Source organism: Eurosta solidaginis, chromosome 5 (assembly GCF_040869045.1).
Source record: "Eurosta solidaginis isolate ZX-2024a chromosome 5, ASM4086904v1, whole genome shotgun sequence".
NCBI classification, from domain to species: domain Eukaryota; kingdom Metazoa; phylum Arthropoda; class Insecta; order Diptera; family Tephritidae; genus Eurosta; species Eurosta solidaginis.
Window position 1 is genome coordinate 85,944,570 of NC_090323.1, and position 13,091 is coordinate 85,957,660.

The 13,091-nt window shown below is 39.2% G+C and overlaps 1 protein-coding gene across 6 annotated transcripts in view; it reads left to right on the forward strand.

The window, feature by feature from the left end:
• The window catches only part of cort (cortex), a 616,404-nt gene that overhangs the window by 567,894 nt on the left and 35,419 nt on the right, over positions 1–13,091 (forward strand). For 3 of the 6 annotated variants that reach the window (XM_067787567.1, XM_067787572.1, XM_067787569.1), the window contains one exon: positions 9,284–9,654. The exons of the other annotated variants lie outside the window; for them this stretch is intronic. In XM_067787567.1, the coding sequence (XP_067643668.1) occupies positions 9,284–9,564 (281 nt within the window). In that variant the 3' untranslated portion in view covers positions 9,565–9,654. Of the gene's footprint in view, positions 1–9,283; positions 9,655–13,091 lie in introns of those variants that run through there. 6 annotated transcript variants of the gene reach the window in all.

A 13,091-nucleotide genomic window follows, 5' to 3' on the forward strand; every position in this document is an offset into this window, starting at 1 on the left:
ATTTTGCCAATTTTTATTTAGCACATATATAGTAATAGTAGTAACGTTCCTGCCAAATTTCATCATGATATCTTTAACGACTGTCAAATTACAGCTTGCAAAACTTTTAAATTACCCTCTTGTAAAAGTGGGCGGTGCCACGCCCATTGTCCAAAATCTTACTAATTTTCTATTCTGCGTCATAACGCAATGGCAATGAATTATCGCATTTTTTCGGTTTTTCGAAATTTTCGATATCGAAAAAGTGGGCGTGGTTATAGTCCGATATCGTTCATTTTAAATAGCGATCTGAGATGAGTGCCCAGGAATCTACATACCAAATTTCATCAAGATACCTCAAAATTTACTCAAGTTATCGTGTTAACGGACAGACGGACGGGCGGACGGACGGACATGGCTCAATCAAATTTTTTTTCGATACTGATGATTTTGATATATGGAAGTCTATATCTATCTCGATTCCTTTATACCTGTACAACCAACCGTTATCCAATCAAAGTTTATACTCTGTGAGCTCTGCTCAACTGAGTATAACAAGTTTAAAAGGGTCGTAGCCTAGAAAAATAAGCTATAAGTTAGCGAAAAATAGTTTTCAATCAATGATATTTCACTTATCAAGTTTTATTGTAAGAGGAAATGGGGAGACATTTTTTTTTTAAACGGGCGGGGCCACGTGTTATGTATAAAAGTAATTTATCTGAAATGATATGTAAAATTGAAGCTCACGCTGAGTATATAATGTTCGGTTACACCCGAACTTAGACACCTTTACTTGTTATATTGGAAGTTGGCGTAGTAATCAACCGATTTTGTTGTTATTGTCCAGGGCAATTCTATTTTGAAATAAAAAAATGTAAAAAAAATTTCAAGTTAGTCGGTTTTATTGAAAACAATACTGTGACGAATATTAGTAACACTAAGTGATACTCACATAACTAATCTGATACTAAGTAAATATAACCACAACAACAATAAAGCAAGTTGCCACACTTGTATGTACGTAAACAAATTAATCATCATGTACACACATACATACAAGCAGCAGAGAGATAGTCACAAACGCATGTCATCATCAGCTATTACTTCGCTCACATATACACACGCATATGGTCACACACTACAAATACACGCGCGTATGGCTAGTGACCAGGTAGAGGATTCTAGAAGAAGAAACGTCTAGACATTTGGGTAGAGAGTATAAAAGCAGCAAAAGTTGAGTAGTCCGTACTCAGTTTGATTAAGGCACGCTATTGGTTGCGAAGTATAAGTGTTATTGTGAAGTAGTTTCAAAGACCGTCTTGCATTATTGAAAATTGTAGTTATTTATTCAATAATTTAGCGATACGAACGTTAGTAGAAGGTGTCAAATAAGTGGAGGTTCCCTAAATTCGTTGCAATGCGTCGGTTAGGTTAGGTTTAAGTGGCTGCCGTGCGCATCGGAGCTGGCACACCTAGGCCTTTATAGGCCCATTGTAAAACCAAACGCATTTGTTCCAACTCTCCTAATCAAACCAATTCGTTGAGTTTGTGAAGCTAACTAAGCGTCGTGTATTGACCTCAGCTATATCAGCCAGATCTACGAGAAATATCTTGCCCATAAAATGTTACCTTTTTCTACCGAGCGCTGGACATTCACAGAGTACATGCCTAACAGTTTCAGGATCCTCTTCTTTGCTGCAGCTTCTACAATAATCACTAAATCGAGCGCCAATCCTTATCGCATGCGTTCCAATACAATCGTGACCAGTGGGAAGACATACAACTAAGGAAAGATCCCTCTTATGGAGGGTGAGAATCTTTCGCCATTTCTTGTCATTCCATTCCGGTCATGCGATTTTTGCCGTGTGGCATCTATGATGATGCTTCCACCTGCCTCCCCCTTCCATCAGTAGCGCCTCCTTTATCTTGAGCTTGCAGGTCGAGAGCGGCATGCCCAACCTCTTCCAGGATGGAAAAAGAGGAAGGGAGGTATCCTTTCTTTCAAGCTCATCCGCCATCTCATTACCTGGTATGCCCTTATGTCCTGGAACCCATACCAGATGCAGAGTAAACTGTTCAGCCATCACGTTAAGTGATCTGTGACAGCCTACTACAGTTTCAGAATTAGTTGTGACAGAGTCAAGGGCTTTCAGTGCTGCTTGACTGTCTGAGAAAAAATAAATGTGCTTCTAATACACTACCTTCTGCCTAAGGCAGTCCGTAGCGTCTTGTATGGCCGCAAACTCGGCCTGAAATACGCTACAGTGATTCGGAAGGCGAAACGATCTTTATATGTCAAATATTTCCGAATAGACACCCCTCCGACCCTGTTATCCAGTTTAGATCCATCTGTGTAGATCTTAATGCTGTTAGCGGGCCAATCAGGGTCATTCACCCACTGTTCCCTCTCAGGGATTAATACCTCGTATCCCTTGTTAAAGTTGGTATGTGGTTTACAGAAATCTATGCATCCTGGTATGCAGAATCTGAGAGAATTTCAGTATGGTTGCAGTGAGACCATGTAGTCAGTTTTCTCAGCCTAATAGCTGCACATGCTGCATATTTTATGCCTACTGTGTCTATGGGTAGTAGGCTCAGTATTATATTCATAGCCTCCGTTGGCGTTGTGTGGATGGCTCCGCTTATGCATAGTAGTGCAGATCTTTGCACCTTTTGAAGAGCAGGAACCGTCGAAGATTTACTCAGGGCGGGCCATCATACCGCCACCCCGTATAGCAATATTGGCCTAACCATGGCCGTGTATATCCAATGCACTATCATGGGGGACTTACCCCATTTCCGTCCAGTTGCCACTTTACATGTTTAGAGGGCAACCGTGGCCTTACGGACACGTTCGGTGGTGTTTTGTGTCCAGTTCAATTTCTTATAAAGTGTGAGTCCTAGATAGTTGGCGGACTCACATAACTTAGGCACTGCGTTTGCCAGCACTGGAGTTGAGAGAGATGATATCTTATACTTCCTCGTAAAGAGCCCCAGCTCCATTTTATTTGGGTTCACGCCCAGACCATTATCAACTGCCCATGCTTTGACCCTTCTTAATTCCACCTGCATAATATCGCAGAGAGTTTGTGGAAACTTCCCACTTATCATCAAGGCAAGGTCGTCATAATATGCAATAATTGGTGCACAAGACCAACCAGTTGAGATTCGATGCCCAGATAAGTCAGTACATTAATGATTAAGTCGGGTTTGATGTGATTGAATGACCCTTCTATGTCTAGGAAGGCTGTCAGGCAGTCAGGCAGTATTCCTTGAAGGAGAACGATCTATCCATGCACGATGCAATTTCGTGCAATGCCGTTTCCGTTGATTTACCCTTCATATAGGCGTGTTGTGCTTCAGAGAGTTGGTCATTCACTGCCTCCCTGATATATGTTTCCATCAGCCTCTCCATCACCTTTAGTTGAAACGAAGATAGACTGATGGGGCTGAAGTATGTAGGCTTCGCGTGGCACGCTTTGCTTGCCTTGGGAATAAATACCACTTTAAATATTTTCCATATACGTGGATGTGGTTTAGTGCCACGACACCTCCTATTATAGCGTATAGCCAGTTAGTGCTGCATTCTAGTGATTGTTGCAATTGTATAGGTGTAACTCCGGCGGGCCCTGGAGTTTTGAATGGTTCAAAAGATTGAATGGCCCAATATATCTTATCTCTTGTAATTAGGTTGTGCAGTATAGGTTGCACTGTTGCTTGTGTCATGCTTTGTGTATCCCCTGCTTCATTCCTAGTTGCACCTGGAAAGTGTGTATTCAGCAGTAGGCCCAAGGTTTCCTCCCCAGTTTCGGTCCACGAACCATCAGGCCTTCTTAAGCATCCTGGGGCCGTATTAGCCGATCTGGAAAGTACTTTCCTGAGCCTCCCCCCTTCAGACACTGTTTCCATGCTGCTACAGGAATTGAAAGCAGTCCTACTTAACCTGCGAAGGTTTTCGATTTGTCAATTCCACCATGGTGGCTTCTTTTTACCCCTTTGAATTCTCTTGGGACATACTTTATCTGGTGCCTTACGGCATGCCCCCGTGAAGTTATTTACCAGTCTTTTCAGTTCTTGTATGCTACCTGGCGTTTCGGGTACGCTCTCAAGTGGCAATATCTTAACTAGTTCCCTATTGTATTCTTGCCAGTTTGCATTTTTAATATTTCTGGTGCCTGCGCTCTGCTTTTTCACCAAGTCTAAGTCGAATTGGATGTAACGATGGTCAGAGAACGAGTGGTCCTTAAGGACCTTTCAGTTTCTGACCAACTCCTCCACATCTTCTGAGACTGGGGTGACATCGCGAACTTCCCTTCTTGTTTTTGTAATAAAGGTTGGTTCAGTTCCCCTATTTCTTATGATTAATCCACAGTTTAGGATGAAATCAAATAGTTACTTACCCCTTTCATTTTCGTCATTACTTCCCCAGGTGGAGTGGTGCGCGTTTACGCCTCCTCTCAGTATCAGTGCACCTGATGTAGTTTCCACCATAAATGTGCATAAATAGCTGTTCGGAGTTGGCGTAAAAGTGTGCGGCCTGCCAATTTGTAGGAAAAAGCAAAAAGAAGCATGACGCAAATTGAAAGATCGCGGCTTGTATTTATTTTTTTTTTTTGACACGAATGCAAGGAATTCAACATTAAAAAATTCTAGTTCATAAACCCTACACACCCTTACGTCCTATCGCATCGTCGGTAAATGTTACCATTTAGCAAAATATATAGGACATAAAATTAAAAATGTAACGTCCAAAGAGTATAGTGTCAGGAATGTGTTTAGACTAAAGGAAATACTCCAAAATATTCATGTGGATGATGAAGTATTGCTAGTGTCATTTGATGTAGCGCCCCTGTTCACTAATATCTCCGCCAATCTCGCCATCCGAATAATGATGCAAAAAATGGGACCAAATAAAATCCACAACAAATATACCAAAGATCAAATTCCATGACATATGAAAATTCTACTTATTAGACAGCAATTATTTTAAATACAATGACACAATTTATGCACAAAGGTTTGGCATGCCAATGGGTAACCCTCTCTCCCCGACAATAGCTGATATAATTATGGACGGCCTACTTGACAACACAATTAAGGCACTTAATGAAAAACTTGACATTAATATAAAATTTCTATTCTATGTTGACGATATCTTCGTGATAATAAAAAGAAATGACGTGGAACAGATCTTAGAAGCCCTGAACAATTACACTAGATCACAAATTCCAATTTTGTTTCTGCACCAGAGACGCCGTTATGAAATTCCTATATAAAATCACCCCCCGATTCCGAAAATCGAGGTTAATTTTAATTCTATGGTAACGTTTTTGAGATATTTTCGAATTACCGTTTTTTTAAAAATTGGGTCTACTTAATCATATATATGTATATCAAGAACAAATTGAGCAATTCCAAAACGGTTTGAAGCTTTTAAAATGCAACAAAATTTGCTATAAACTGTGCATACAATACTTTTTGCTAGGCCCTGCATATTCAAAGATAACGAACAATCATTACGTATTTTTCATTTTTTTTTTTTTTTTGTAAAAATATAAAACAATTTGTACTTTGCGAGGGAGGAATTTTTTATTTTTCTGCGATTTTTTTCTCTCTAAGCTCTGTTTTATTACAAAAAAAAAAATAACTTTCATTCAACAAAATCGATGGACTAATACAAAAGTTATTAGCTTTCAAGTTATAAGCATTCCATTTAATACTTAAGTAACCTACTGGTACATATGTGTTAGTATTCGTATATCTGTTAGTTAGCAGGTAGATTTTCGAAGGGTTATTAGATACAAAAAACTGTTAGTGTCGTTTTCTCAAGCCCAGGTACATTTCAAGCAAGAGCTTGATTGCTTATGAGTTCGTAAGTTATCTCAAGAGAAGGATGGTAAACGTCTTCTGGCATAACAAGAGGTTCACACCGATTTATATAGAATTTAGATATGTCGTCAACAAATGCTAAGTCTAAGAATTTTCCATACTTATTCGGAAAGAAGTTGAGCTGATTAAGGCAAAGATCAGTAATACCATCCAAAAAGTCATTGTTATGCATATTGGATGATACGGGCACAATCTTAAGATCAACGGTGTTACAAGATATATGTGGCAGGTTAAAATCACCTAATACAATCATTGAGTCCGTGGGCTTTATCATCGAATTGACTGTTTGTAACAGTGAAATATGGTGCATATACACTGATAGATCAGAAGACGTTGCAATATGGCAAACGGCTAAGTAAATATGACCCCGGCCTAGAAAGATTCGGATGCATTTAAACTCGATGGAATCAACTTCGGGTAAATTAACATCTTCAGATGGAATTGAAAAATGTACAACTAGCAAGACACCACCTCCGGTTCTATTTAAGCGGCCATTTCTATAGGACTGCCACTCACTCCAAAAATTTTCGGAATTTAAAACATTGGGCTTCAGCCATGTTTCGGTAAAAGCAATAATATTATAGTTACAGTGAATGGATTTCAAATATAAGTCAGTTAATTTAGTATTGAAGCCTCTATCGTTCTGAAAGTAAATGCTTAAGCAAGATATTAAATTAAGTTTTTTGGATCGGAACTTAGAGGAGGAATTTTTGCTACATTTTGAGTAATCTCAATAGTCTTGTGCACAAATTCGCGAACAAAGGCACCTGGGGGCCAAAATGGTTCCAAACGTTTATCAAAATCTTTTGAGTAGACATCAATTCTGAATGAAGAAATGTTTCTTTCGTAATCAAATTTTAATTTTCTTAAAGTCATGCCGTTAGCCTTAATTTTCGAAGTGACATAAGACTTGATATCCTCAACGAAAATGTCTTTGTCAAAGCGAGATACTAAAATCGATTTTTTGAGCGGGACTACAACTAGCTGCTTAGCCGGTGCTTTTGAATAAGAAGTCACAGATTGGGAAGTTACAGTTTCAGAAGTTACGGTTTGAGACTCTACGGTTTTTTCCGCGGCCTTAGAAGTGGATGGAAACACAGCTTGCGGATTAGGGGAAGCCAAGTCTATGAGCTCCATTTGCGGAAGATTAATGTTCTGAGCGGGATTAATATTCAAAACGTTAGGCGAATCGTCAGAGCATTTTTGTTTATTATCGCGGTTGTCTCTGTTTATATTTAGGCAATGCGGTAACTCATCCAAACACTTGAAAGACTTGAACAAGTTATCGTATTGATTGAATTTTTCTGTGATTATGGAAAACTCTTTAGTAATTTCAGTAAACGCATTTCGAGTTTGTCTAAACAGTTTAAACAGGTAAATTTTAGTTGATCTGCATTTAATGCATGACCAGGGTACTCCCTTCTCCCCATCATTGATAGTGTCAACAACTCTAGCCGTCAGTCCAACGCACTTTCCATGGGCGAGTCTATCGCAAAGCCAGCAAGAGACAAAACGTTCGGATTCGCTTTTTACCTGACAGATTTTGAAAATGCACGTCATTTTTTATAGTAAGGTGATAAAAATAGACTAGTATAAGAATTTAGACATAGTAAAGATATGTTAGTATATTAAAAAGAAAAAAATTGTTGAAATAGAACTGAGAATGAGAAAGTTATATATTAAAGCAACTATGAAAGTTTGGGAGCTTAGCGGTAGCCAGCAGTTTTAGAGTCACTGTCACATGACAAAAATAGCGACGCAAACAGCTGCGAAGAGAGTAAGTGGTAAATAGCGAGAAAAAAAGAGTGCGCACAAAAACAATTGCAAGGTGAAAATATGCCAATCAAAACTGCAACAAAAACACAAATGCACAATGACTCGGCAAACACAAAATTTATAATAAAAAATTGATTAAAGACTTTAAAATTCACAAAATCTGAACATTTAAAAAAACCAATTGCATTAAATTCGCACTTATTTTTGTCACAAACTAGTATTACAATTCGCAACTTCACAGCTATAATGACGTGTGCGTCTCTCTACACCTTCCATGATTTCGAGCCATACATCAGGATAGATGTGATGAGTGACTTGTAGAGCGAGATTTTTGTTCGTATAGAGAGGATTCTACTTTTCAATTGCCTAAAGAAGCACTTGTGGGCAAGAGTTATTCTCCGTTTAATTTCTAGGCCACATTGTTTTTGCTTTTAATGCTGCTTCCCAAATAGGCGAAATGCTTCACAGTCTCGAATTTATATCCGTCAACAGTAACGTGACTACAAAGGCTACGATGACAGCAAGTACTTCGTCTTGTCCTCATTTACCGCAAAACCCACTTTTTTTGCTTCTTTATGTTAAACGGCGTATCACGTCATTACATGGCACCATGTGTTTTTTTAGCCGATATATTGCCATTCTCACTTCACCATAGTTGGATGTCGGAGCGTTTTTTTTCATCATCGGCTATCGGGTTCGTCTTCCCCCACACTTTGCACGTCAGTTACCAGGTCGCCCTTATCTTTCCTGCAGGAATCTGCCCGGTCTTGAAACCTTCCGTCATTAAAAAAGCATGAAATATGCTTGGTAAACCGAAAATAATAATAATATTTTTGCGCGATAAATATCTCCCCGAGTCCACTTTTCTTCCAGAATGTGGTGTACTAATGGAAACATTAATTGGTCATCCTACACGTTTTAGGTCGACTCCATGTGCATCTGATAAGGCAGATAACTTTTTGCTGAGAAACATTTCATGGCAGAAACACAATCAAGGGTTTGCCAAGCCACCAAATCAATTCGATGTTAGTTGTTCGCCCTCTTTCCAAAAATGAAGAAAAAATATACTCCGAAATTTTAATTTTTACTCCAGCGTAGACGTTTACTCAGGTAACAGTTTTAAATACTCCGAACACTGGTATCGAAATAAGATAGAAATGTAATAAATAGAAAAATTTCAAAAACGCTACGTCATCAAACTTTTTTCTAAATTCAATTACAAATACAAGAATTCCGGAATGCGTGATCTTGGCTCATTTGTTTATGTTTCACAGCAGTAATGATAAAATGTAACCACTCTTTAATAATGCCATACATCGAACAATCCTAACGAAATTTGAGATTAGGACTGCTTTTAAGAAAAAGCCAAATAGAAATTCAATACAATTTTAGAAATTGTGCGTGGAATCACTTTGCAATTTTGAGGAATATTGATTCTTGGTATTATGTATGTAGGTCTGAGGAAAATTCGTCAACGACCACGCCATTTTTTTTTTTAAGTTTTAACCATCACAAAATTGGCAATAAATTTACGATACTTAACTTCATTATTAACGTAGATACTATGCTAGTGCCAAATCTCGAAAGATTAAAGATATTTTTATTTTATACATATATGCATTTTCTTTTTTTATGAAAGGTGACGATGGCCGTTGGGATTTCAAAATTCTCGTTATGGCTTCATTAAATCGTGTTGTAGATTTGATAAATATTCCGGTAAGTGGTGCACGATTTGTTGTGTGGAGCCCTGATGGTACTAAACTGGCAACCTGTGGCAATGATGAAACTTTGACAATATGGAATTTCCGACCTGAGAATAAACCAAATCACTCCATCAAAGAAACTCAAACAAAATCAGATTGTTCTTCTTGGAACTCAGAATTTGGCAAGGTTTTTGATTCATGGACTTGCCTTAAGTAATTTCTGTCTATTATGTTGATTTATTTATATTCTATTTTATATAAACATATTTATTTATCTTTAATATAAACACATTTAAAATGAAAACTATTTCTTTCATTCTCATTTTTTATGCCTATCACTAAAGAATAAAGAAGGAAACATCATAAGGCGCTTACCAGCCTAAGATATCATTGACGTTTCGTAACAAATAACGCTTTAAATCCCCGTTAGGAACACTAGGAACAGTCAAGTCTGCCTTCGCCTGCCTCGCCCAACTCAGTGGAGGTCTCCCCGTTCCTCTGCTTCCATACTGTGGTATCCATTGAAATGCTTTCTTGACCGGAGGATCTACAACCATTCGCATAGCATGTCCTTGCCTGCGAAGTCTTTGGGACTTTATTCGCTGCACCACAGCGTGAAGCTGCATACAGCATCATCATCTTCTTCGCCATTGGCATCACTGACACGGCCACAAAGCCTCCGGAGAAATTTTTTCTCGACACTGCTAACGCCATCTCATCTTCTCTCGATGATTCCGAGCCATACACCAGGAGAGCTTTGATGAGCGACTTGTAGGGCGTAATTTTTGTTCGTAGAGAGAGGATATTACTTTTCAATTGCCTACTCAGTTCAAAGGAGCACGACTAGCAATAGTTATTTCCGTTTGGTTCATTAGATGACATTGTTTTCGCTATTAATATGGTTCCCAGATAGACGAAGTTATACACAGTCTCGAATGTATATCCGTCAACATGGACAGAATTGCAAGGTTGCGAATTTGCCGATTATTTTTTGAATGACAGCAAGTACTTCATCATATCCGCATTTAAAGCAAAACAACTTGTTTGCCTTTTTTCTAATCCGGAGAAGGAAGAACTCGCGGTGTTGTTAAGGCCAATAATGTCATTGGGCGCTTTCAGGAAACACGAATGTTGAGCAGTCGTTGACTAATAACTTTCTGAACGCTCCTTTGAGTTGTTGTAGCAGTTCTTCGCCCCATCCACTACTCATATTTTCATGCTCTAAGGGAAGCCCAATTAAACCTACAGGTTCAACAGGAGTGTACCAGAGAGAGAGAGAGGTGTTCTCTGGAGAGATTGCTTTCCTCTTCTGTGGATATCACTGAGGACGTTTTTGTGTTTTTCTTCTACATAGGGCTGAATTATCAGGTACCGTTATTTCTCATAATGTTTGCGGAGATGACTTCTTAAATCCCTGGAAGGCGGGAGCTCTTCAATCAAATGTCTGTTGGTATATTGAGGTCTCATGGTACTCAACAGAAACTTTTTGTTCAGCATTTTATTTCTTTCCCTAATGGGGAGTACTCTCGCCTCACTGTGTAGATAGTGTTCCGGGGACATAAGAAGACAGTCCGCCCGTACAGAGTGGGTCGGGACCTGTAGCCATTATCGTGCAGTGATCGGCGTAGGATACAATGGTAATTCCTTCTGGTGGCGAAAGGAACCTCGAAAGAAGTGAAACATAAGCGGGGATAGGGCACCACCCTGTGGCAACCTTTGTTCTGGGCTTAGATATTACGTTCCCGAATTTCACCGAACAAACACACGATTTTTGTTCACCTCTTGAGACTAAGAGGAAGAGGGAACCCTTCCAAGCCTTGCAGTTACGTGCGCTACGAGTACTGTGGGGTGAGGCTTTTGATTCAATCCGCAATTTATCTGTGCGTTGATGGCGTTTAGCGCGGTGGTAGTGCTATGTATGTATTTAGTTTTCGAAAGACATGCTGAAGATTGGCTTCAAGTGTCTTGGCTAGATATTTGAATCCCTCATTGCCAAGTTTTTTAAGCATCGGCATGGCTATACCGTCTGCGCCTACTGCTTTGGGTATTTTAGAATGTTCGATGGCATCTTCAACCTCTTTGGCGGAGATGGTAATAGTGGACGAGCTCTTTTTATGCTTGCGTGCGCGTCTGTTGGCATGCCGTCTAGATTTGTCAACCGTAGAATTGTTTGTTTGTTTGTTTTCTTTATTTTCTTATAAAAATTAATAATTATGCAGTATTATAATTTAAATTAATAATTAAATAAGAAAATAAATAACGACATTAAAAGCTCGTTTTATGAGCAGTGTACAATCATTTCCTCCATTTTGTATTAGCTATTTTATAAGCTTTTATTTGGTTCTACTTGGCCGATGTCTGTAATCATATCTTGCAAATTAAATTTGATACACTTCCCGGTGTCCGATTGAGCTGAAATTTTGCACGCATGTATAACTCCGATGACAATGCAATATTACTTTGCGAGAATTCGATAAATTAATCGATAACAGAGTTATCGGTAAAAATTTGTGCTCACAAGCAATAAAAGCCTATGTCCCAGACAAACCCGGCCTAGCTACAGCGGTACCAATCCGTGGAGTCTCAGACTTAGGCGATTGATTGTTGCTTGTAACCATAGATATTTATATTGCATATTAACGAACTGCGAGAACCACGGACACGAACCGCTGTAGCAATTCCATGCCATTACTACGCGGGTATGGGATTCACCATGTCATTTTATATGAGAAAATTTTCTTACCACGTGGTGAATCCCACGCTTACTCCCATGTTCTTTGTTTAGAGGGATGGTTAATAACCTACAGCGGCTCAAGAACGCAGGTAACTTCGCTTTGTTTGTGTATACAACGAACGTAGAAGTTGGGCTGTTATGCGCACTTGATTTTGTTTTACAGATTTAACCCACAGAGCAGATCTCTGTAATGAGTAGTTGTAGCCTGAACGCGACATAGGCAAAGTCACAATAAAATATGATTTTAAGTTAGCTAGCACTGTTTGACACAATTTTATATGTGTTCTCCGTCAAAAATGCTTCAACTAACTTATTCACATTTTATTTCGATTATGAATATGCCCCAATATATTCGCATCATGATATAAAAAATCGTGTACTCATACTCAGTCAGGGTTATTTAAACGAAGCGATTCGTATCAGTAATTTGGTTGAGTCTTTTTTTTTTTTTGGTTTTAGATTTGAGATGGTTGGGGCAGGCCACCCATACAACAAGGGTAGTAAAAACGTGTATGTAGGTTAGGTTAGGTTGAACTGGCCGGTCCATGAGGACCTCACATAGACTGATTGAGTCCGTAGTGTTACCAGAAGTTTGTTTTAACAACCAAACTGAAAAATCCTATCAAAAACCAGGACCTATGTTATATAATAACTTCGCCCTCTTGGGAAATACTTGAAGCTTCCTAGGACTTAAGCCACTAGCTGCTTCTAGATCTGACAGCTGTATCACTCCCAATAGCTGGAGTCTTAGCCTGGAAAGCGCATGGCACGAGCACAGAACGTGCTCGATCGTTTCCTCCTCCAGCCCGCACTTCCTACATCTGCTATCACTGACCATGCCTAATTTAAAGGCATGTGACGCCAGAAGGCAGTGTCCAGTCAGAATACCCGTAATGAGTCTACAGTCCTCTCTTTTTAAAGATAGAAACAACTTTGTTAGTCTAAGGTTGTAAGACCTACACATAATCTTCGATACTTTACAGCCCCGCGCTTAAACCCACGCCTTTCCC